Consider the following 23,916-nt stretch of genomic DNA (forward strand, 5'->3'; position numbering starts at 1 on the left):
CCTTGCAGATGATTTTAACAGTATTACTTGGACATAAATATCGATCCAGCTAGCTGCTACTTCAGCTGCTAAAGAAACCATACCAGAAGTACTGAGAAACTGGAGATCACTCGCTCCTATCTGAACCCAACTGCCCCAGCAGCATTCCAGCTAATGGAGAGACATCAACCAGGCAGCACAACTGATGTGCAAGATTTGCTTTCTGCCCTTCTATTCACAATTAGATGGAGGTAAAAAAAGAGGAAACCTCTGAAGGAAAATAAGGAGAAAAAAAACCACCATGCAAAACGTGACAACTTCAGAACTTCTTATGAATCCTGCCTGCTTCCAGAGTTCCTAAAGCACCAGTGGCAGAACCTGGCAACAGACTTGAGTAGGAAGCAGCGTCAATCTTTCCCTTACACTTCTTCCCTAATCCTCTAAAGTGCCATTTCTGAGCTATAATATTGGCCTGCACAAACCATCCATCTCATGTAGCACAGCACGATTCTTAGAAACAATCCTTCTGGAAACTTCTGCAGACAGATATTTTTTTTACCACTACATTACAGAAAATATCTGCTCAGAAGTACCAATTTGCTTAAAACAATAAAAAAGAATTTGAAAGCAATCGTCAATATCTCTAGAATTCTAAAACGTATTATTTATCAGATATATAGGAGAGTATTTCATAGTCATTTCTTCATTTATGTAAGAAACTGTGATTCTCAGTTAAGCAGTAAACCACAATATGGGGAGGTTAGAACAAGCAAGAGGAGAGAGAAGGAGAAAGAGTGAGGAAACACAGCGCGTCCCTTACCTTCCTTTTTAAAAACGAAACAACCTGCCTTAGTGTAAGAGCTCAAACATTTCTCTTTGGCTTGTACTTTTACAGATGTGGCCAATTCCAGCTCACAGTGCGCTGCTAATCTTGTTGTGGATGCTGATGTAACTCAGGGCAGTGCTGTAAAAGTCACCAATACAGATCTTTGTTCATCAGCTTTCTGAGATGGCACTTCTCAAACTTAACTGTTTCTCCTACCTCTGCTTTAAAAATGAGCTGAGGGGGACACTCCTGGGAGAAGGTACATGGTTAGAAAGCTGCTGTAACGGAGAGGGAAAACAAAGGGAAGAGCACACCCGACCTTCAGGATCATTTGCATACAGGCAGAAAGACAAAGCTTTCCCCTAAAACGTTTACTGTAATGAAATTATGAAGAAATCTCCTTCTCAGGTTTAACAGAAAGCGAAGCCAAGTCTATTCCCACAAGTTACAAGTGCTATGCAAACAATATGCAGAAATGCCATACTAATCAACTACCTGGAAATCAGATAACAACAGCAACCTACCTACACCAGTTAAGTGTATTCAGTGCTATTCACCGCCATCTCCATACGTACTTTCATACAGAAGTTCAGGAAGACTTCTCAGCAGTTCAAACTTCCTACAGAGCACAGTGTAACCAACTGCATATATTGTGTCTTCCAAACGCATTTATGAAACGTTCAGTGTATTCTGGTAGGTTATTAACAGTTGGTGTTGGCGGAGAAAGGACATATGTATCTAAAATGCAAATCATGTAAACCTGGTCATAAACATTTTTATGACTAGGCTTCTTTGAAGCACTGTACTGACATTAGCTAGTCAATCCTCAACCTTTCCTAAGAAGCAGATTAAGTATTAAAGTACATCCAAGGTGTGGCATCGTGTCAGTTTACCTTTAGTGGCAATTACACAATTAGAGCAAATTCTCTATCAGTTTCATCATTCGAAACCATTTTTAGACTGCATGACCATTATGCAACTTGTAAGGTATGGAGGCAGTGCCATCACTTGGTCCTAACACTGTGCTTCAGATCGTGTCAGATACTTCCCTGACCCAGATCTGTGTTCACCTTTTCTCCAAGGACAATTAATAAAAAAGGAGAGGAGGACAGTAAGTGACTGGGTTGGCTGGGTAATAATTCCATCTTAAGCAATCAGCATTCATGTCCAGCATTAATATTCAGGAAACGTCCCAAGTCTCAATCATTAATGATTAAGTATCACCACACCCAGGAGTATTTCACTTCATATCTATATTGAAATCACAAGATCCAAACTTCAAACGTAACTGCTTGCCATTTTAAAGGCTGTGTTGGAATGGAGGGATGCTGGTTACAGCAGTCTGTATAAAACCCACCTCAGTGCCAAGGCATCAAAAAGTGCAGACTAAAAGCATCCAATGTGTGAGGACATGGTGGGACACTGCTGAACGTGAGCAATCATCCCTTGGAGGAATGAGAAAGAAATGCATGTCTGAAGTTAGAAAATTTAAACCTTTGACCCAGAGGGACTCCTTAATGAGAAGCAATCTGTTATTTCACCTCACCATCATACATCCACCCAGCTTTCCAAAATATTAACACAGCCACGCTCCTGAGATTACACAACCCAGCTTTCAGCACACAGAAATTGCTTTGGGGATGGATCAGTCCACCAAGGCAGCGATCAGAGCCACACCTGAATGCCCCGCAGGGCTGCCACGTGGAAACCCCGGGCAGCAGCTACAGAAGTCGCTGCCCGGCCCCAAAATACAGTCACTGCCCGGCCCCACACCACAGTCACTCCAGCCCTGGCCCCACATCGCAGTTTCCTCAGTAGAGTTGGGGAATTCAGAAGCTCGGTGACATTTGGAGACAATTCCACTGTAATCTCTGTTATGGTATTTTCAAGTAAGCTTCTTAAAAGGCTTATTTTACAAAAATATAATCCAAGAAAAGATTTCAACATTTAAATGCTTATCATTTTATGCACGCTATTATTTTTAAAATACTTCAGGAAAAATCTGGAACAAGTCACGTATTTGCTTGAATTTCACACAAGCACATCCATTTTGATGACAAAGGTATTCTCCTCATAATAATTGGCGTTCCCTTCTTACTGAAACAAAAGCCAGGCAAAAAGAGCCACAAGAAACCCAGGAATGCTACCACATGAGATGGCACATTTACCTGAAACAACGCTTAAATCGCTGCAGTCATATCTGCACCATCCCACATAGAGCTGCTGCACAAAGGGTTAACGTCCACCATGCAGCAGTTAATGGCCACAGATAACGACAGTTAGAGTTCAGTAAACTGGTAGACAGATTATAGTGCAGTTTTATTACCACCTCCAACACATTTACTGATGTGCTTATTACTTTTTTATAGCATACTGCTCTTGAGCAACCAGTTTATAATATTTACCCTTTACAAACTAGGTATACAGGCAATACATACATATACAAAAGGGTAACAGAGTTTACATGGCAATACTGGTGCAGCAGCTAACACATTACAGATGTGCAGCAATCACACACATCTTGCAGGGACAAACCTATTTATAAGCCTAGAGGCAAATGACAGCTGCCAAAATTCACGCTTTCTATGCATTTAAAACAAACAAGCAAACAAAAAAGCCCCAAAAAGAAAACCATGAACTAGGGCTGGCCTTTCTCTCTTAGAGGATTAAGGTAAAAATACCACCACAAACAGTTTACGTATACACACCACACACACACAGCTCTTCTTTTCCAAGTTATCTCTATTACTTGCAATATATCAAGAGAGATTTTAGTCCAACACCAATAAACCGTACGTGTTACACATGGTAAAAATATTACATACACTGAGATGGCTTTTTTCATTATATTTTAAACACTTCTTAATGCCGTTCTTCTGTACCTCTTCATTAACCGAATTTATCCTTTAACCCACAATTACCCAGTATTGTTTTCAGTCCATGCACAACAAGCAGCCAAACCCCAGCTGACTGCAATTCACTGCCACCGCAGTCTGCTCACAACATACCGCCCACCTTGCACAGGGAAACCAGCCCCTCCCAGGCATGCACCCATTCTGCTCTGTGATGCAGACAATTAACATACAGACTGTAATTCAAAATACACACATCCTCTTCGTAACAGTTTGAAGCATGGCACTACCTCTGAAACATCCCACACTCCTACAGAGGCAGGATAGCAGGAAGTTGCCTTGCAATGATAAGCTGTGAATGTGCACATGGAGCGTTCAGTTCATTTGTTGTGTTTATCTGTGTCACACAGAGAAAACTCCTCCCATATTACACTGCTGCCTCTCGTCCACTTCATCCTCAACAATGGCAAACTGGGAGCCTCTTGACAGAAACACCTCAGTGGACGTGCAGCCCATCAGCACAGACTTAGCACAAAATACCTCATCGTGTCCCAAGCACGTCTGACCCAGGTCTCTGTCAAACACTGAATGTGTAATTCAGAATGCAGCCTTGTTTGTGTGTAAATCAAACCAGAGACTTGCTATACCACTGCTTCTGATTCATTTGCAGCACATCCTTTTTTTCTACTCTTACCCAGAAGTGGAACGAGTGTGTTTCTAAGATCAGCACCCTCAGAAAACAAGAGTGGGAAGCAAAGCACTGGTGTCTGTAACTGAGACCAACTGCCCTGCAGCCAAAACTTGGGGGACATGCTGCACTGTGTGCCAATGGTATGCAACTCAGTCAGTCCGGGCTGTGACTGAGGGAAAGTGAGTCAGATCACAATGTTAGGATCTACTTTCAAGTGTCAGAATTATTGCTTTTAAGGGGTTGGTTACAGAACTGAGAACGGCCCTTCCATACAGGCAGTAGTATTCTAAACTGAAAGGAACTCACGGCAATCTTAATACTGGCACTTTCTAACTTTTCCTGCACTCTCAATAACGCTATAGACTTTCTTTCTGGATTGAAATGAAGCTCTCATGCAAACTTCAATATCATTTTTACAAGTCGGATTTCATATTCATCTTTATATCCTTTACTGCAGCAGTTTGTCTGCTGCTCAGATCGCATTTCACACAAGAGACAGAATATAAAAATAAGCTCTATTTATTGCTTTACAAGCACTGCAACATTACCCAGTAGTAAAGGACCTACACACTATCTATCATACTTCTAGTTTGGAAAGCCTTCAAGGTGATAAATATTTTAATGAAATTCAATACACTGTAGGTGCATCAGCATGAAATGAATGGATAGTGATATCTATTGGATATAATGAGCAAACACACGAACAAAAAATCTTCCAAACCCTTTCAGTTAATTTGCAGTCCAATTAGAAACGCGTGAAGCCCACACAGGTCAGAAGAACAAATACGAACACCAAACTAACTCCTGCCCTCTCAGGACCAAACCTTGCTCTCTGCTCTATGAAGCACTATGAAGCATTGGGCTTCACTCACTGAAAGGAAAAAAAAATATTCTCCATTTAATAACCTTATGATTGCCTTGAAAACAAAGGGCACTACCTAAGCACTAAATATTAAAGGCTTTTTCAGAACACCAGCTCCAAACGCACCACTCCTCATTTCCCTCTCGTAACTGTTTCCATTCATGCCATCAGAAGGCATCTTATTTTCAGCCACAACTACTCACTTTTATTTTTATAAATGCTGCTGGATGCGCAGAACTACTGTTGAGGTTGCTTGGCAACAAGTGAGATGCATCAGAACGACAGATAAGGTCCACAATGAATGGAATTGAAGAGAACTATATTTGGTTTCATTCAGACACACTAAAGCACCCAAACCATAACAATTTGAATTTTCCACAATGAGGTGAAATTCTGCTATTTCTTTCAACACAGACACAGAGTTGCACTGAATCCATTAAGCCAGCTTCCCAGCCTGCCTACACAGAGGAGTCCAGAAGGAGGGCTTTAATCTGGTTTAGTGGTTTGGTACAGAAAGGAATCCTGACATGCAGTAAATATTTGCAAGACCTGTAGCCCAGAGAAGATAGCTGTACGATTTCAGCTGCCTTTCAGAGTATTACAGCCACTGTGCTTCCCCACATCCTCCCCATACCTGAAGGTCACAATTAATTATATGCTACATAAAAGGTACGGGCAAGAAATTAGATGACACTGAGCACCCTGCAATAGCAAAGAACTGGTGAGAAGTAGTATACCCAAATGATCCAAGGAGGTCAAAAGCGCTTTATGCAGCAGAAGATGGAAATATCCCTATCAATTCCAAGTGAAAGAGGTTTGTTCTTAACTCACACTCTCAATCAGTTTTATCCAGATCACGCAAGAATCAACCAGTCTGGCACAAAAGACAGTCAGGTCTTGTTCAATCCTTGAAGCTTCAGAAGGAAGTCAAAGCAGTAACAACATATAAGTAGCTGATTATCTTGATGGGGAAATACAAAAATCAAAGAACAACCGTCCATCAGTCCCCACCTCTCTGGCACCTGCAGGCAACCACAGCACTCTGAAGGTTCCGAGGCTTCCAAAACCAAAGCAGAATTGCATCCACAGCAACGATGCTCAGGATCATAAACCAAACAATTCCTTTTTGATGCAAAGGAAGCAGGTGATCTACAGTACATGAAGCAGGCTTTGCATCTGCCAGCACCAGCACAAGCACCAGGAACAGGTACACTTCTGTCAGGAAAGCCACATCTCCAGAAGCTGCATTAAAAACCACTTTAAAAATAAACCTGTCCTTATCTCTGAGAGCTCAAATGAAGTTTCAGCATCTCAACAAATTATCTCTTAAAGTATCTCTACTGCTAAGGGAACTACAGCTTGCTCATGCCTTCACATTTTTGGTATCCTTCTCACACAGCAGCACCTCTACGTGTTAACAAAATCCCACTTGGGCATCCTACTTATGGACCTCCTGCAATTCCTGGGGCCGTTCCTTTAAATCCTTCCCAACAGCTCCACATTCTTCACAACACGAAGACACCAGAATAGGACAGACTATTTTAATAACTCCCTTATCAGCACTGAAGACCACTTTATTACTTACACTTCACTTTCCCTCTTTTATACATCCAAGCTACATTTGTCTTTTTGCCACAATAAAGCACATTGCCATAATTAACTGACTTTCAAGCCCTTTCCAATTTTACAGATACAATCTACATTCTGACTCCCATGAGATTGCCCTGCGTTCAGCTGTATTAAAACAAATCTATGAAGTACAGCTTTTAAACATGTTATTCAGATCCCCCTGTAAAGAGTAACCTGACCTCTCCAGCATTAACTGCTCAGCCAGTGTGCAAAGAGGGCTCTGCCACTGAAGCAGACCAGTAGTCTAAAGATTGACTTTGTATACTTAGCCAGTAGTTCCCTGGGAGCTTTTCAAGTGGTCCCACTCACTGCCTTTATTATCCACTGCACTGAGATCTATCCATGAGGCAGCTTTTACAGTGCCCTAATATACACACTGTTAACTCCACACAACGCAGTTTTAAGAATCAAAATACAATGGGAATACATCATATTGGGGAAGAAAAGCATTGATATCACACCAGTTGATTTTATCTATCAGATCTATAATCTTCCAAAAGAGGTGTAAGTTGACTCAAGAACATCCCACTAGATACAAAGCTATTGCTGACTGTAATGTTCTTCCTTGTTGTGAGAAACCATAACTTAGAAAAAAAAGAGAAACCTGGCAACCTGGGCTCCCTCTCACTTCTTGTTTCAAAAACCTGCCCATTCTAACAGATGCTCCTCATACTCATCTTTGCCACGGGCTCTAAGCTCCCCTCTTCTGTTCGCAGGGTTGTATAGGATGGACGCATTCTTCTCTTGTTTGTAAGGAATAAAACACTTGCAGAATATTGTTGCTTTCTCTAAATAACAATGCATTATTTTACTTTCTATATTCAGTAATAAATCTGTACTCAAACAAGATTACTATAAGTAAGATATAAAAAAGTATATATTTTTAATAAAAGGTCCTAAGATTGTGCAAAAAAATCAGAAATGCTTCACCAAACTCAGATGTTTTTACTTTCTTCTAGCACTTCACTTTCCAATGGTGGCAAAAAGACACTGAAGTCACAGAACACTATGAAGTTCTTCAGGGATAAACATAAGGAAAGAAAACATACTATTGCATAAGGTACCATTACATAAAAGGACAACTGTCCAATTAGGTGAAGGCAGAATACAGAGGCAATGCTGGGTATCCCAAGGAATTCCTTGGAATTCCCAAGGGCTCACTGAAACGATGGCCCAGTGACACAGCTCACCCTCACATTCCAACGAAGAACAAAACTGAAAGACAAAATAGTTACATTTGCAGTTTTCGTGGATGTGTACAATTGTGCATCTCTAGTTAGAAATCCTGGTGCTATCTACAAATGTTCAGTGTTAGCAGGCTGTGTTCCTTTGAGTAACCATTTTGAAACAATATTAATCATTTTTTACGAGCCCAAAGTGACAAGTTGCATCTAATTTGTAGGCATATATTGCAGCACGCTTCAAAACCACTACAGAAAACACAGTGACTTCCTACTTCGTAGAAATTTAACAACAAAATAAATTCCATAAAGCAAATCTTCCAGAAAGTTGCATAACGTGCTTTCATAAAATACATTGAAAACATCAAAAACATTTAACTTAAAACCTTCATTGGCACTGACCTCTGCAGCTCTGCTTCCAAATGCTGGGAGCTGCAGTCAGGTCAGGACATGGAGCTGGAGCTGCTTGCCCTGCACAGCTCGGGGTATCACTGCCCCTCCTGAGCACCCCACATGCCCCATTGAGCCTCTCTTCTCTGTTTTCTCATTCGTTTAGCAAGAAGAACATCTCAGCTTTGCACCGTGTGTCCTTTTTCCATTTTGTTTTCTCCATGGAAAGTACCAGGCTGCGTTTCACAGACCCTCCATTCAGACAACCAAAATCATTTCAATGAATGCTTGTGTCCTTGTGACAACGAGCTTCAGCTGATTAATAAAAAAACAAAGTTTTTACCTTTATCTTAAATGATATTAAACTATTAAAGCAACATAAAATATCTGAAGCCATACCAAGCCCTTCTGCAATTGAATTAAAATGCAGGAAATTAATTGGTTAAATATTTCTCATTAATGACACCGTAAATCAAACTTAGCTAGCAGCTTCACTTTTAAGCTATCTGAGTTACCAAGGTTAAAAACAGACACAGCTCACTGAACTTGCTGCACCTCAGCATCCTTTCACACATTTTTTAACTGTTAGAACACAATTAAAAAAATCAAGGAAGAGAGGAGTAAGGTACAGCTCCTTACTGCAAACGTGAGGAAGAAACTCACCTCTCTAAGCCTGGTTTCCCTCTGGCATTTTCTAATGCACACCAATATTTACACTACTAAAACGTGTTAGAATAGCAGAAGTGAGATGACTTCACTTTGAAGGAACAAAGCCCTACGTGTGCATACAGCCATGCAGACTAGGTTGGGGTATTTAGAGCACAGTGATTAGGAAGGCAAACAGAAATCCCACAGCCAGCAGTTAAGTTGCCATTCAAGGCTGAACGTAACACCTGCTGGGACCACAAGGAGCCCTGGATGGAAACCTCCACACCTCTGCTGCTCCAGCAGCTCAGCCCCAGGCGAGCAGAAGGCTGCACCTGGGAGAGATGATTATTTTCTGGGGCCTTAACTGAAAAGGCAAGCGAACACAATGCTCATTAAACAGCCCTTTGGAGAATGTAGTCAGCACCAAGAGTCTAAGAGATACGGTCACAAGCCTTCCCATACCTTCAAAGGAACAAACATCTTAAAACATGTCATCTCATTAAGACACTCCACTGCTGCGTTCCTCCAAAAGCAGTTAATTTGGTCCCTCAGCTGACACAAGCATGCCTTGATGTATCGCTGTTCCTGTGTAAGCAAGCTCAGCTGCAAACAACTAATTCTAATTAATTCTATGTTTATATCAGAATACAGTTGTGAAAATATTGTTTTAAAACAGGTGTGGCTACAGCAGCACTATATCCTGAATGCTCTTATGTGCACTATGAATTCAAGGTTCAATTGTCAAAGTAAGACAGAAGGCATATTATTTTTGATATGTAAGGATTAAAGTTACATAAAAAAATCCCTCATCAGTGGAAATGCTCAGTGTCATCTATCTCAGCTCTTCATCAGAGATAGGACACAGGCAACTCTAATACACAAATGCATGATGTATCTAAAAATAAAGGTACAGATAAATTTGCCTGTTGGATTATACTTCAAAGCATCAGCTATGTCTGCCTCAGCCTAGAAGACACTCTGAAAGGATGCTGACAAAACTGGAAGCAGTGAAGTGTTTTTCACTATTAAAAACAATAGTAATAGAAAATTCCTTTGGGAGAAAAGAAATGACACAGCACATCTCTGCTGCTCCTGAGCCCATCCCACAGAGTAACAGCAATGCAGGAAGCCAAGCAATCCAAGAAGCAGCACCAAGAAGTAAGACTCATATCTAGATTGCTAGGAGCTGAGCTTAATTAATAACAAATGAGAACGTGGGGCAAAAACGTTAGCATTTAACATAAAGAAACAGGAAAAAAAAACCAAACAGCTAAAAGGAGATGACTGGAATCTGATGAAATATAGCTCTGCAATGAACAAAGGGAACCTCGAGGGATCTCAATAATGTGAAGGCACAGTTTTAATACAAAAACGTAACGTTTCATGAGTTTAAGACAATGAAAAGAATTCTGTTCATTTATAATAAAATGCACCTGGGTAATAAAAGCACTTTTTTCTGGGAAAATCAGAGTAATGCCCATCCAAACTGCATGGAACTGAAGAAATTCAGTGAGATACCAGGATAGAAAACTCTTCACACAGTGCGACTGCTCCTGCACAGCAGCTAGGGGAAGATAAGCACTGCACGGCATGTTGGAGAAGAGTTGGGGAAACCTGATGCACTGAACTTTGTTTTTTCTCTGGACAGAACACCGGAGCATAGAATACAGATGTGCATTTTGTAGATTCTGAACAGAATTGCCTTTAGGAAGTTATCTGACATTTTATGGTGGGTATTTAATACAGTTTGTTATTTACCAAGTAATGGGTTAAATAGAATGAACATGTTGCACTGGTTTATATTAGTAGGTATTTGCCTCCAATCAGAAAACAGAAAAATACACCACTTCCACTTTGACCCATGAACACATCGAGCACAAACATTTCAAGAATTCGGAGCAAATAGAGGAAGAGTTCAGACCCTGTCTGTGATACTGCTGTCCAACTTAAACCAGCCTTTATGCTGTGGTAGAGAATAATTTCCCATAGAGAAAATTAAAGGCTGAATGGAAAAGAGACCAAATTTAGAGCTCTAACGAGGAAAGGCAGGGGTGCATGCAGAGCTACACTAGACAGAGCACATACCAACTTCTGATCAGGTAGCAGGAAAACAGGAGAGAAAAGAAAAAGAAAAATGATAAAGAACAGGATGACATGAGAGTATTGAAGGACCAGCATTGCAGGGAACACCGGGGACACAGATGAGAACAAGGTCTGTATCGGTCAGAGGAAGTAGGAGATACTCTGAAAGCCCCAGGTACTACAGGGAGAACTGCAGGCTGGGACTACTGCACAAAAGATCCAGGAGATGCAGAACAAGCTACAGAAATCAGATGTAGCTCAGAATCCACGTAATGGTTTCTTTTCTGCTTGAGAAGGCAGAAGAAAAATCTTAAGTTTTGTAAAGCAACCTTTCCATTGGTCTTCATTTTTTAAACCAGAACTACTGGGCAGAATTCCACAATGACCATCAGAAATCAGAACCCACCCACACCCATCACCATGTTTTACACGTAGTTACATCCCAAGTTCTCCCTACCTTCCTCTTCTGCTCCTCACAGTACATCACCCATGTCTATTCCCCTCACTGGTCGCTGCCCTCCAAGCTCTCCAGAACCACTCTGCAGCCCCTGCACCACACTCATAGCTGTCGTTGCACATTTTAAAAGCTTCTGTTGAATATAAACCTCAAAACAAATATAACCACTGCTGTATTTTTGGCCAGTCCCTTTACATGACAAGTCATGTCTGCAACACGCATCAACTCACTGTAAGGGAAGGTTTAATACTGTTCTGAATGTAGTTAAAATCAGAAAACTGAACTACTTAACTGAAAGCACAAACATCAGGCTGCAATGTCAGCACAGTAATTCTGGGGCAGAGAGGTATTGGTGGCAGCTGAAATAGTGCTGCTTTGCTAGGAGAATGCAATGCTTCCCTTCACCAGCACAGACAAGATGCACGCTGTGCTACAAGCAACACCTATTTCTTTTCTTACAAAAAACAAAGCTGATGTTCAGTTCTCATTTTCCTTCTCTCATCTAAACATGAGAGTTTCTTGAAAAAGCACAAACACACAAAACAGCTGCTTGAAAATAAAGCACTACGTAAAAATGAAAGTCTGTGTGTTCTCATGTCTGCACTTATGGTCAGCCCGAGCCTACCACGAGCAACTAAAAACAGACAGAACAAACCCATTCCTTTCTACTTTCCGATTCCTTCCTGCATCACTCTTCTGTACTACTTTCAGGAAACAACATCACATCATTTTGTACACTGACAAACCAAGCAGGACACCTGGCTTATCCCTCCGCCTATTGGAACATTCAGGGCTGCGGACATAACGCTCTGCCAGGCAAGGCGCACTGCTGCCATTATAAACAGGGAGAGCTTTCTGAAGACTCCCCCTGCAGTACTCACACACACACACCTCAGCAGAGATCTGAATGGTAAGTATTTGCTTATGTCCTCAGAAGAGGGTGCCTTCTGTCTTAGGAAAGGGACCACAATAAGCATGAGAAATTCAAATACTGGAAACTTTTTCATCTCATTTTCCTTCTATAGATAACTAATTACTCGCACTGCTCCATTGAGTTCAGGCTGATTTTTTTCTACAGGAAAACATTTTCTCCCCCCTTTTTCCCCAAAAACATAACTTCAATCACATCAACACCACAGCAAAGTTTCCAGCTACTAAGGATTCTTTTGTTTACCCTTAAGTTGTTTGACACCACCAGATATGACTTCCAATTCCTTTCAAATTGATGGAAGACAGTTTTATTTCATTTATGTAAATATTTGATGGAACTATTACAAACTACATGCAGTATTCAGTCCTTAATTACAGCACTGACTCTGTGTTGGTATAGTCCTACCTTGTGACAAAACTCAATGACACAGCTGTGCCAGCCGTTAGGACAGGACCCAAACCAGACTGCAACATGCACCATTCTCCTCCCCCCACCCACACCCTGACTTCATGTTCTGTGCCACAAAACTCTCTGAGATCCAGTAACTGCTTCCTCAGCCGGACCAAAAGCACTCCTAGTCCAAATGAGCACACAGCACATTGACAGTACAGCGACATCCAGTCCGTGTCCTGGAACGGGCACTGAGAAGAAAACGCTGTCAGACTCCAACCCCCAGCAGCCTCCTGACACACACAGTGGTGCAGAAACACACACTGAGCCCCCCTCCAGCTTTTCAGGGTTACCCAAACACCAGGAAAAAGGTTTTGTATCCAGGATGGTAAAATACGATAAGGTCAGTTTGCTTCTTTTTTCTAATTGGTACACAAATCAAAATGCACTGTCAAAACAGAGCAATAATAGTTATGTATGCAAACTAATGTGAGCCTCTGGGAGGGAATCCATTACTTAAAATACTTAGTTATAAATATCATACTTTTTCCCCATCAATCGTAATACTAACTTCCCTTCTTTAAATTCACACGCATAAGAAGACTAACCTTAGAAAATAAAAGATGGACTCAGTTAGCAGAAGACAGGCATCATTTCAGACACAGAAGAGACAGACAAAGCCCAGTCTTCCAGCCAACGCCAAGTACTGGTTTATGTGAAATGACAGTCCGACTGCGGCTCCTTTTTACTACATCAGATGTATAAAGAAAACATTTGAAAGCATCCATGACTACAATTCCTTCCTCACAAAACTACTGAATCTAGGCGAGGAAAGGGGAAGAAAAGAGTGCCAAAGCTTCAAGGGTTGACTTGGCGTACTTAATTTCACTACTAAGAGCAAGTACATTTTCAAAGTACATGAGAAAAGCAAATACAGTTCTCATCCAAGTCCTGAAAATAAAAGCTATTCAGTTCTGCCTCTGCCATTACCATCAGCGGATTTCATAAATACATAGACTTGTATTCAATGCTTAAAAATATCAGTTTATGAAATAAGGTCATCATTATACAACATTGTTTGGGCAACTGGGGCTGAGAACAGTTATTTGAAGTTCCCTATAACCTCCAGACTTCCTGAATCATGAATACTATTCAAACTTACTAATCACAAAGGCATATTCCCCTTATTTGTCAATCTTTGTAGTGGATTTCGTAAGTTACATTTCAACCATTTATTTCTATCTAGATATTTCTGCCTGTCCCAGTTTTTCCCATGACACTTGAAAATTGCCTATTTCCCTTTGCCAATTTCCCACTTTCTAAAATCACGCATGACAATGACCCTCTATCTTTAGAGCCTGTCAGCCAAACCCACAGCGATCGCAGAGGGGAAAGATGACTGGAAAGAAGTCAGTGAAAGGCCGTCATCTCAGAAGCCACGTACCCCAGCCTCAAAGTAACATAAATCTCCCCTCCGCCCCCCTTAAACCTGAACTACATATTGACATTAATTCCTCCTTACTCCTCCTACTTAGCCCCTTCCATGATTAATCTTCTCTGGTTCACATGAATTGGCGTATGAACTTCTGCACAGTCAAACACTGAAGATTTTAGCTCCACCTTATCAGGATGTTGACAAAACGCGCTACATGACAGCCAGCCTACTTGTCTGGAATAGCTTCATGAAAGGACAGATAAAGCATTGGGAAAAGGAGGGAAAGAAAGGAAGGGAAATCACAGGCTTCCTGCTACTACATGACAATTTTAAACCTTCCTTCATCACAAGGGGCCCTACCATTGGCAATAACTTAAAGAGAAGAAAACTTTGATTCCATGCCTTCATCACACTTAAAAGGCAGCTCTTCCATGTTAAAGGTTAGGCATGCAGGAAGAATACCATGGCAAAGCACACTCCTGTTAATTTATGAAATTGCTGTACGAATGCAGCAGTTGACACAAGACCAACTGGAGCCACTCTGCAAGTGCTGACAGAGGCAAAGCCCTTCTAACCCCCCTGCAGAAGGCAGGCAGGGACCAGGCCTTGCTGCTCCAGTATTCCACTTACAAGCGTCACCATGCTGCTATGAGCCACGTGCCACCTTCCCAACAGGAAACAGAGAAGTATTTCTGTCTCTAATTCAATTACGGATTATAAAAAGATTACTGATTTTTTTAACTACAGTAAAGGCTGTTTTTTAAACTTAGCTAAAACTTTAACCACCTTCAAATTCACCCCAGCACTGTTAACTATTAAGCACTTTAATTACCTAGAACACTTGATTCCATACAGTTCCTCAGATAACTAATTAGCTAAAACGATCAAGGAATGGAATCCCAAAGGAAATTCTTCTGCTTCCATAGAACTGCACAGGTTTCAGCTTGCTAAGGCTACACCTCTACACGAGGCCAATTTACACACAGGTGTAGGACAAGTGTCCCTTCATCTGTTTACAAGCAGAATCTTGAAAACGAAAGTCCCCACATACTGCAAGGGAAGCCAGTGCATTTAGCACTGCACAGCCTGTGTCGTCACCAGAAACAAGGAGTTTTTGAGTAACACTGAAGAAAAACCTTTGATTCCCTTGTTTTTATAGCACATTACACATCACAGCAGGTATCCTCTTTCTGCTTCAAAGGTCAATTATCAGAGGGCAACCAAATCAAAGGCAAACAAGTCTTAGATAGGACTTCAAGCTAGATTTCTTTCAAGCCACATGAATAAGCCGCATCAAGAGGAATAATTCAAAACTACATCTGTGCACATGGACTCTAACACTGAAGACTGTCGTCATCTCCAGCATATGAGTCTTCACAACCTCTCTGCTGTTACGCATCACAAATATGCTACGTGATTGGCAGCAGGGCTGCGCTGGCATAGGGACTGCAAGGTAATCCCAGTCCTTTGCTAGGAGAAGACAGAAGCCAGCAGAAGCTGCTGAAGCCAAATTTGCCACGTTGCCCTGGAATCCAGCTGCATGTTCAGCTTAGCCCAAGCCTACAACACAGAAGTGAGATACTTAGGAAAGCAATGCTGCTGCCAATCTCAATGTTCCAGTCCCTTGCCAACTCTGCAGGCTTTGTATAATGGATCCCTGAGATCCCAATCTCACACAGATTTTGGTATGCAGCTCACAGGTTTGGGACAGTCATCCACCAATGCAATATATCATTAACTACACACAAGCACCATCTCTTTAACAGCATTTGTATGCTTAGTAAATGCAGAACTTTGTTGGTTAAATGGATTGATAATTTTAAAGGTACCAAGGATGCCCAACTTCCACTTTCAAGGATGACAGTTATACTTCAGCAGCAGGTTTTGAGAGCTGCTACATCGAAGTCATCTCCTGCAAATGTTTTAAGTCATGCAAGTCTTTTAAGAGGTCTTTACTAAAAGGAGCATCCAAACAAAGAAGACCACTCAGCAGAAATCTGGTGTAGGACCAGGAACTTAGGAGAAAGAGTTGTCTTGAGTTAAGAAAACATTTCCTACAAAGAGGAGCTAAAACCACACAGCATACTATAGAACGAAGCTTATTATGAATCAGCCTGAAGTTTCTTTCAAAAGACTGTGTACCTTATCCTACACCAGCATTTGGGGATTAGGAGAAAGTATTGTCAAGGCTCCTTAGCTAAACATTTAGCTCAGACATTCTTACTAAAGAATTAATACTGCAAGACTAGTGAAAGCTTAATCTTCCCAAAACAATAGGACACACAGAATAAATTAAACTGACTTTAAAGGTAGGAGAAGCTGACACAAAAATACTGTTTGAAAACAAAAAGACAGAAATAAAACATCATCTAAAATTTGTACTTAAAAGGAATAAGGTCTAAAATTCGATCACCTTAATTCAATTAGAACTGATTTAGCAGGTTTTGGTGTACACACACATACAGATGCTTGTCACACCAACTAACACCCAGATCTCTTCCGACTCCCTACTATAGTTAGCTGAAAAGCCTGAGGAAGATTTGTTTTCTAAGAATAGATTTCCATTTTTCGTATCATAAAATGCCATCCTCATAATGATCAAATAACCATATAGATCTCAAGCATAAAAAGAGAATCCTTTAGAAACATAAATCACAAACACGTGGACGAGCAAAAGCAACAGAAGAGAACAAAATCTGACCTGCTGTCCTAGAAATACATATCCCAGTCTTACTTTGTCAAGACAGAGAAACCCTGCTTGCTCTAAATAAAGAAAATTGCATTCATTCTGTACACTAACAGAAGTTGTTGTATTTACAGCAGGACAAAACAATGTATTGCAGCAGAGGTAAATTAGTGCCAGCCATGTTGTGAAAGAAAGAAAGCGTAGTGAGAAAGAGAAAAACAAAAAACATCAGAACACAAAACTTGAGCCTTCATCAAATCAGCCACACTGAACCTGGACACAAACCGCCCCACACCATTAGCTCTGACTTCCTACTGATGCCTGACTTTTTCAAATTAATGTCTATCAGTCTCATCTAAAAATACATACCAGATTCTACAGGGTACGGAACAGCAGAAAGAAGAAAACATACTTGGATATAAAACAAAACCACCTACTGGGTGGAACACAGACATAAGGTAAAGCGTAAAGAGAAAAAAACCAAAAGTACTTACTCAGCATTAAATCCATTCACATGCAAAATCCTCATCTGTTTGACTATTGTGCTTTTACCAGATTCACCAGCACCTAGAAAATGAAAGTAAATCAAATTGAGAAGGAAATGTGAGTGATTAGGGACATCATTCTGCCCTCACAGTAAAATCAAGAAAGTTGGTTTTCTCAGCGCAAGAGTGAAAAAGTGAAAGAAAAAGAAGTAATTGCCACTGGAAACTTCAGTTGTAGCTAAAAATAAACGCCCAGCTCAAGTCATGTGTCAGATCTGAATCTTGGATCATTTCACTGTCCATTTTTCCAGTGTCAATGTTAAAAGCAGACTGCGAGGTCTGGAAGGAATAAGGACAACTTCAGCGCTTTGCAGAGGACAAGTCAGAGAATGTCAAAATCTGCTTGTCTCGTCAACACTATCTGATGAAGAGAAAGACTGAGTGTAGTCCAGCTTAAAGAGAAGTGCTTTCGTTAGACCCTTAAAATACATTGTTTGACTGCAGTTATCACTACCCGATCAAAAGACTGTAACTTAAATCACAAGAAATAAGATATATGGATACTCACATCTGAAAAAGAAAGGCATCCCCTTAAGCCTCCACCCACAAAGCTACAGAAGTCTCCTTTCTCTAATCCGTGTCTTGGAAGCAGCCTCCCACCCCCTCTGTGCTCCAAACCGACCCCACACCCAGTGAGACACTCAGGACACCTCTTGTGGCTGCGTGCTCCAAACAGGCCCCCACCACTCTCAATTCCCTCATATACCTGAAGTACAAACAAACAAATAAATAAATAAATACTCCACTTCCTCTTATTTCCATAAGTAGTCGTATTCTATTTCTGCTGCGCTGCATGGATGCCAGTGCACGAGGCAGCCCATCTGCCCGTAGCACCCATTTTCCCATACACACGGAGAAGACTCAAACAGCAGCCTTTAACTGAGCTGCTCCACGCTGCCAGATCAGCTTTCTATATAAAGCAGGCATGTTTTTCTAAGAGTAGTATCACAACCTGGTAACATTCAGCAAGATTCTCTTCTGCATCTCCTGCTGCTTGTTTATTCCTCTCCTCACCCTCTGTCTCAGCACCAGGAATGCATGTGGCAGATCGGGCACCGAGGCACAGCCTGTGCTCCAGGATGCCAGGCCTCCGTAGCACACACTGACAGCACAAGCCTCCATTTTGAGCCTCATGTTCAAAATCGTATTTTAGCAGCTACACTTCAAAGTTCATTTTCTGACAGATGCATTCCTCTCCACTTTCTCCTTTCCTTCCCTTCCCTTCCCTTCCCCCTCATGAATTCCTAACAGCCCCACTCCTCTCTCCATAAAATCAGTCTGCACGCTTTGCCACAATACCAGTGCCCCTCTCCCTTTCCTTGCCTTGCTGACTGGTTGGTAAGATGCAGGAGCAGGGTTTGCCTGCAGTGCTCTGCAAGCAGCACATCCCCTGAGCCACGGCTGCACCCCTCGGGCACACATCCCACACCGCCATCACAGTGGGCAGCGACACTGAGCACCTCCGGTGGGCACAGATGGGGTCCTCTTCACAACAGCCGATCGCTCAGGAGTGGTAACATATGCTAAATCCCTATTTCCAATACTAACAACATTTCAGATGTGACTTGAAATTATGTCTGCTAATCAAAAGCACTCCCAGCCAAGATCTTGATGTTGCTAAGTCCAAAAATGGAGACTGCTGCTGCTGCAAATGCATACAGCTTGGCATCGGCATACCTGGCTTCTTTGGATCGGATACAGCAACAGCGAACCAAAATTAAGTGTTACAGCCATATTTCTGAATAAGCCTATTTCCGTAACCAGCAGCCCGTTACAGCTCTGTTCTTGCAAACAACGATGCACACGTTTTAACTTCACCACCAAGGATAGTTCCATGAATTTCTGCCTGCAGACGGAGCGGGGCCTGTGTGCTGCGGGATGGGCTGCGAGCTCACCGAGCTGCGATTCTGTGGCGTTATTTGAACGTGCTGTGAAAATACGGAGACTGCCCCACACTTTCAGAGCACTTGGTGTTTCCATGTAACGTGTCACACAAAGCAAAAGTAACACTACTGAGATGTGAGCTTCACTACTTGCCCAGTTAAGTTACTGCTGCAGGCTGCCCACAGCGGGTGAGGCTGCCAGCGGCTGAGCCACCGCAGCCACACACACAGAGGAGCCGACAGCCAGCACTACACACCTGCACAATTTTATTTGCAAACATCCGAACTGTTTTTCGGTCACCCCAACTGAAGAAAACAAAGAGAAAAATCCAAGTGAGCCCTCGTGTGTCACAGAAGTGACCCAGCTGGTGAGGAACGGTTCCGTGCACGTAGCGCTCAGCCCCAGCGCGGCAGGCCGGGCTGCTCCCTGAGCTCCAAACCGCACCGCTGGGAGATTTCTGCTCAACGCCGATCTACTTTTCATCTTCACGGGTATTGCTGCAGCTCCAGCACGTTACACCTCCCCTTTTAAATGGGCAGTTAAAAGCTGCTGCCGGTCGGGGCACACACCGCAGCCCGTTCCCCGCTCCGTGCGGCCTGGCCTCTGCCGCTCGCTGAGCCCCGCGATGCCCCCATCGCACCTTATGTTCAAATACTCTGACACACTTCGAAGCTTGTGCGTGGCGAGCATTCGCCCTCCCCTCCGACAACCGTTCCGGCCCCTTCTTTCCCGTAACCCCCATCCGCGTTCCGGAGCGGCGCTGCCGTACTGCACGCAGCCGGAGCGGACCGCCGCCGCCTCCCGGATCCCGGCCGGCAGCCCCACACGGCCGGGCCCCGCGCCGCCCCGCACGCTCAGCCCCGAGCGAGGCCGCCGCCGCTCTTCCCTCCGGGATCAACATCCTCTCAGCGTCCGTCCCCCCCCCCAAGAATTCCCCGACTTCCTCCTTTCCTCTTCCTCCTCTCCCTCAGCCCCCGAGGGCAGCGGGCAGCGCCCCGGGCCTGCCGAGCTCCGGGCCGGGCCCCGCCGTGCCGGCCTTCCCCTGCGGCGCCCTGCCCTGTTTTCCTCCCGGGCTCCCTCTCCCTCGGGCACGGCGCTCCCCGCCGCCCGGCATCCCCGCCGCCCTCCTCCCGCCGAGGCCCCGCTCGCCGCCCCAGCCGCGCGGCCCTCCCGCCCGGCGGAGAACGGCTGCCGTACCTGCGAGGCCCGCCCGAGTCCCCCGCGGGCGGTGCCCGAGAGCCCCCCCCCCATCCCCGCACACCCCCGGCCCCGCCGCCTCCGCGCCCACCTCCCCGGCTTGGCCGAGCGCTCGGGCCCGGCGGGGCCGCAGGCCGCCCCCGGCCCCGCGGAACGGGTGGGCCCCGCGGATCCGCTTTCCCGGGCCCCACCTCTCCCGCCGGCCTCCCCGCGCCCGGGCAGGGGGCAGAGGGACGACGTGCGGCCCCGCCGCCCTCCTTTTCCTGCCCTCCTCCCCTCCGTCCGCCGCGGAGGACGCGGCCCCCGGCCCCTTACCCAGCAGCAGGAGCCGGTGCGTGGCCCTATAGACCTGCTTGTCCTTCTGCAGCTGCTTCTCGATTTTCTTGTTGGCCTCCCGCTGCGCCTTCTCCTCGTTGCGTTGATCCTCCGTCTTGCTGTTCCCTAAGCAGCCCATCTTGGGGAGGGGGAGGCAGGGGACGCGGAGCGCGGGGACGGGAGGCGGCCGGGGCTGCCGGGGGGAGGGAGGGAGGCACTCTCCCGGGCTGCCTCCTTCTTCTTCTTCTTCCTCCTCCTCCTCCTCCTCCTCCTCCCCCCCTACTCGCTGCTGTGGCGGCCGCTGCCCAAAGCCAGAGACATGGAGAGAGCCGAGCCCGGAGCCAGCCAAGGGGGGGCCGATGGCGATGACTTTGCTGCTGCTCCGCCGGGGCCTCCTCCCCGGCAGCTGCAGCTGCTTCTCCTCCCCGCCCCCCCCGCTCGGCCCCGCGCCGATCCCCTCAGCGCACCTTTCCCCGGGGGGGGGCCGCGACGGAGCGCGTTGCGGAGCGCTCGGCGGTGATCGCCGGGCCGGGCCGGGCCGCTGCTCCTTCAGGCGGAACAGAAATCGCGCCCCCCGCGCCGAACGGACGGGAAAAAATCCAGCTTCGGTGCCACCCCCAAAAAAAAAAAAAAAAAAAAAAAAAAAAAAAAAAAAAAAAAAAAAAAAAAAAATTATTAATCCTCCTCAGATCCGATCCAGCTCGGGCTGCAGGCGCGGAAACCTCCCCGAAGCCGCGGCGGGGGAGGATCGGGAAATGTCTCTTCCTCGCTTGTCCCCGCGCGGCTCCGCCGCTCCCCGTCCCTCGTCGGAGCCTCCGCGCCGCTCCGCCGCTCCTTCCTCCCTGCGGGGCCGGGGGGGTCCGACCCAAACCAACCCCGCTTGGTTTTTTTGGTTTTTTTTTTTCCTCCTTTTTGCTGCTTTTTATTTTTTTTTTCACGCTCTGTTCGCAGGCAGCTGAATCCTCCCGGCTTCTCCACCACGCGCAGTGCGAGGAGAAGGGGGGGGTTGTTTTTTTTTTTAAAGGCCCTTTTCGCTTCTCCCCCGAACGGACGCGGTGCCCGATCGGGAGGCTTTGCTCCTGCCTTATTTTCCTGCTCTCTCTCGCATTTCTCCCGGCTGCCTCTTTCGATTTATTTATTTATTTTTCTTCCCCCTATTGAGCCGCTCAGAGGAGGCAGAGCGGCGGGGTGGGGCGAGCGGCCCTCACTGAACGCTGGGAGCGGAACCGCTCACATGACGGCCGCGTCAGCCCGCGCCGCCGCCGGCGCCCTCTTCGAACCGGGCCGGGGGTCCGCACGGAGCCGGGCCGGGGCCGAGCGCGGAGCTGCACCGCAGCCGGCCGTGCTGAGCGTCCCTGGAAACAGCTGCGGATCAGAGCGGCCCCGAAAATACTTGCAGGGCTCGGAGGGGGAAAGAGTTAAAAGTCGTAACGTTTGGAATCGATTTTTAACGGGGCGGTGCTCGGGGGCACTTTATTGTACGCTTCAGAATAATTCCCGCAGACCTCGCTGCGCTGAATATTTATGTCCGCTTGTTCTTCCACATCTGGTGAACTTCGGAACTTTCGCCCAGTTCCCTACAGAACCACCGTGCAGACAGTGGGGCGACGCTCCTCGATGCGGTGCTGCTGAGCCCGGTGCTGGGCTGCCCTCGCCCACCTGGGGCTGCTCCGGGACGGGACGCAGAGCCGCGTTACAGCCCAGTAATCCAGCGAAGCACGCGTGCTGGGCACAGCTCAGCTCGGTGTTCACAGCGCTTCCACCCGCGATCTCCCCAGCCACCCATTTCTGTTTTATTCTCTAACACCCTGTTGGTAACTTCATCCTACACGCTGCACGGTAGTTTTCATGCAGAGGCTTATCAGCTATGCTCAAAACCCAAAGATTTCTGCTTTTCCTGGCTCCCTAAAACACACAGATGTTGTTCCTCTACCCCTGAGATTAGCGAAATGTCCCTTACATAAATTATTTATCCCCACTTGCAGCATTCAATTATCCCCGATGCTATTCCCATGCACACACCTTCTTACGTCACCCGGTTACTATATTTAGAGCCACCTACAGTAAAATAATTACGTGAAGAGAGCAAACAACCAGAAGGTCACGTTCAGTGTCAGCAGATGCGTCTGTTTCAGCGCTGGGAGAGGGGTGGGCCTAAAGGGAAGCGGGGACCCCCATGGCCAAGCCTCGGCCTCAGAGGATTTACTGGGACTTTCCCTGGGATTTTAAATGCTGCAGCCTTGGGGAACGCAGAGCCTAAGAGATCTGGAGACTCCCATTGACTTCCTCGAGTGCTTTATGCCAAGGCAATTTCCAAAGGACTGAGAGAAACTTGGCTCAGAATTGCCCCCGTTAACTTGAAATAAAGATCATAATAATTCCTTGTATCTGTTACGGTTTTTGTATTTACTTGTATCGTTTCCGTGTAGTTATTATTAAAACATATTTTAACTGTGACATTTACAAGACATAAAAGAATCAATACTGCAGAATTCAGACCGAAAACTATAAAACCTCCTGGCTTTCTGATGGCAGCAGGTATGGAGGGAATGCAGCACTGCCAGTACCTGCCACCTCGGGCAGCGGGGAGAATCTGCCCCAACCCCAGCGGGAAAGGGGGAAGGGAGCAGCTCTTGGGCCTCCAGCAGTTCTCAAAGGAATCCACAAACAAGATAAAAAACATTGCTGGAGGTGCACGAAGGGCTCAAATCTTCACAAGTGGTGAGCAGAGCTAGAGCAGGGAAAGGGGAGCAGGAAATACGCTGTAGAATTCACCGAGTCCTGCTGTGTAGGTGCCAGAGGAGCACGGAGCATCGTCTGAGCACAAAGCAGGTCTGGCTCTGCCTGGTGAGACTCCAACAGCCGCCTCTGGTACACCTGTGCTGATGTGCTTTGAGGCTGAGCAGAGTGTGAGGCAGCTGGAGGAGGAACACAGA

At 45.2% G+C, this 23,916-nt stretch overlaps 1 protein-coding gene across 2 annotated transcripts in view; it reads right to left on the minus strand.

The window, feature by feature from the left end:
• Window positions 1-23,916, minus strand: part of GNAS (GNAS complex locus) — a 118,647-nt gene that overhangs the window by 54,350 nt on the left and 40,381 nt on the right. Inside the window, exons 1-2 of one of the 2 annotated variants that reach the window (XM_072350044.1) lie at window positions 20,981-21,587; window positions 17,534-17,606 (exon numbers count right to left, since the gene is read on the minus strand). In XM_072350044.1, coding sequence (XP_072206145.1) covers window positions 17,534-17,606; window positions 20,981-21,119 — 212 coding nt within the window. In that variant the 5' untranslated portion in view covers window positions 21,120-21,587. Of the gene's footprint in view, window positions 1-17,533; window positions 17,607-20,980; window positions 21,588-23,916 lie in introns of those variants that run through there. The other variant, XM_072350043.1, reaches the window with a different exon arrangement.

The sequence above is a fragment of the Excalfactoria chinensis genome, chromosome 15 (assembly GCF_039878825.1).
Source record: "Excalfactoria chinensis isolate bCotChi1 chromosome 15, bCotChi1.hap2, whole genome shotgun sequence".
Lineage (NCBI taxonomy): Eukaryota > Metazoa > Chordata > Aves > Galliformes > Phasianidae > Excalfactoria > Excalfactoria chinensis.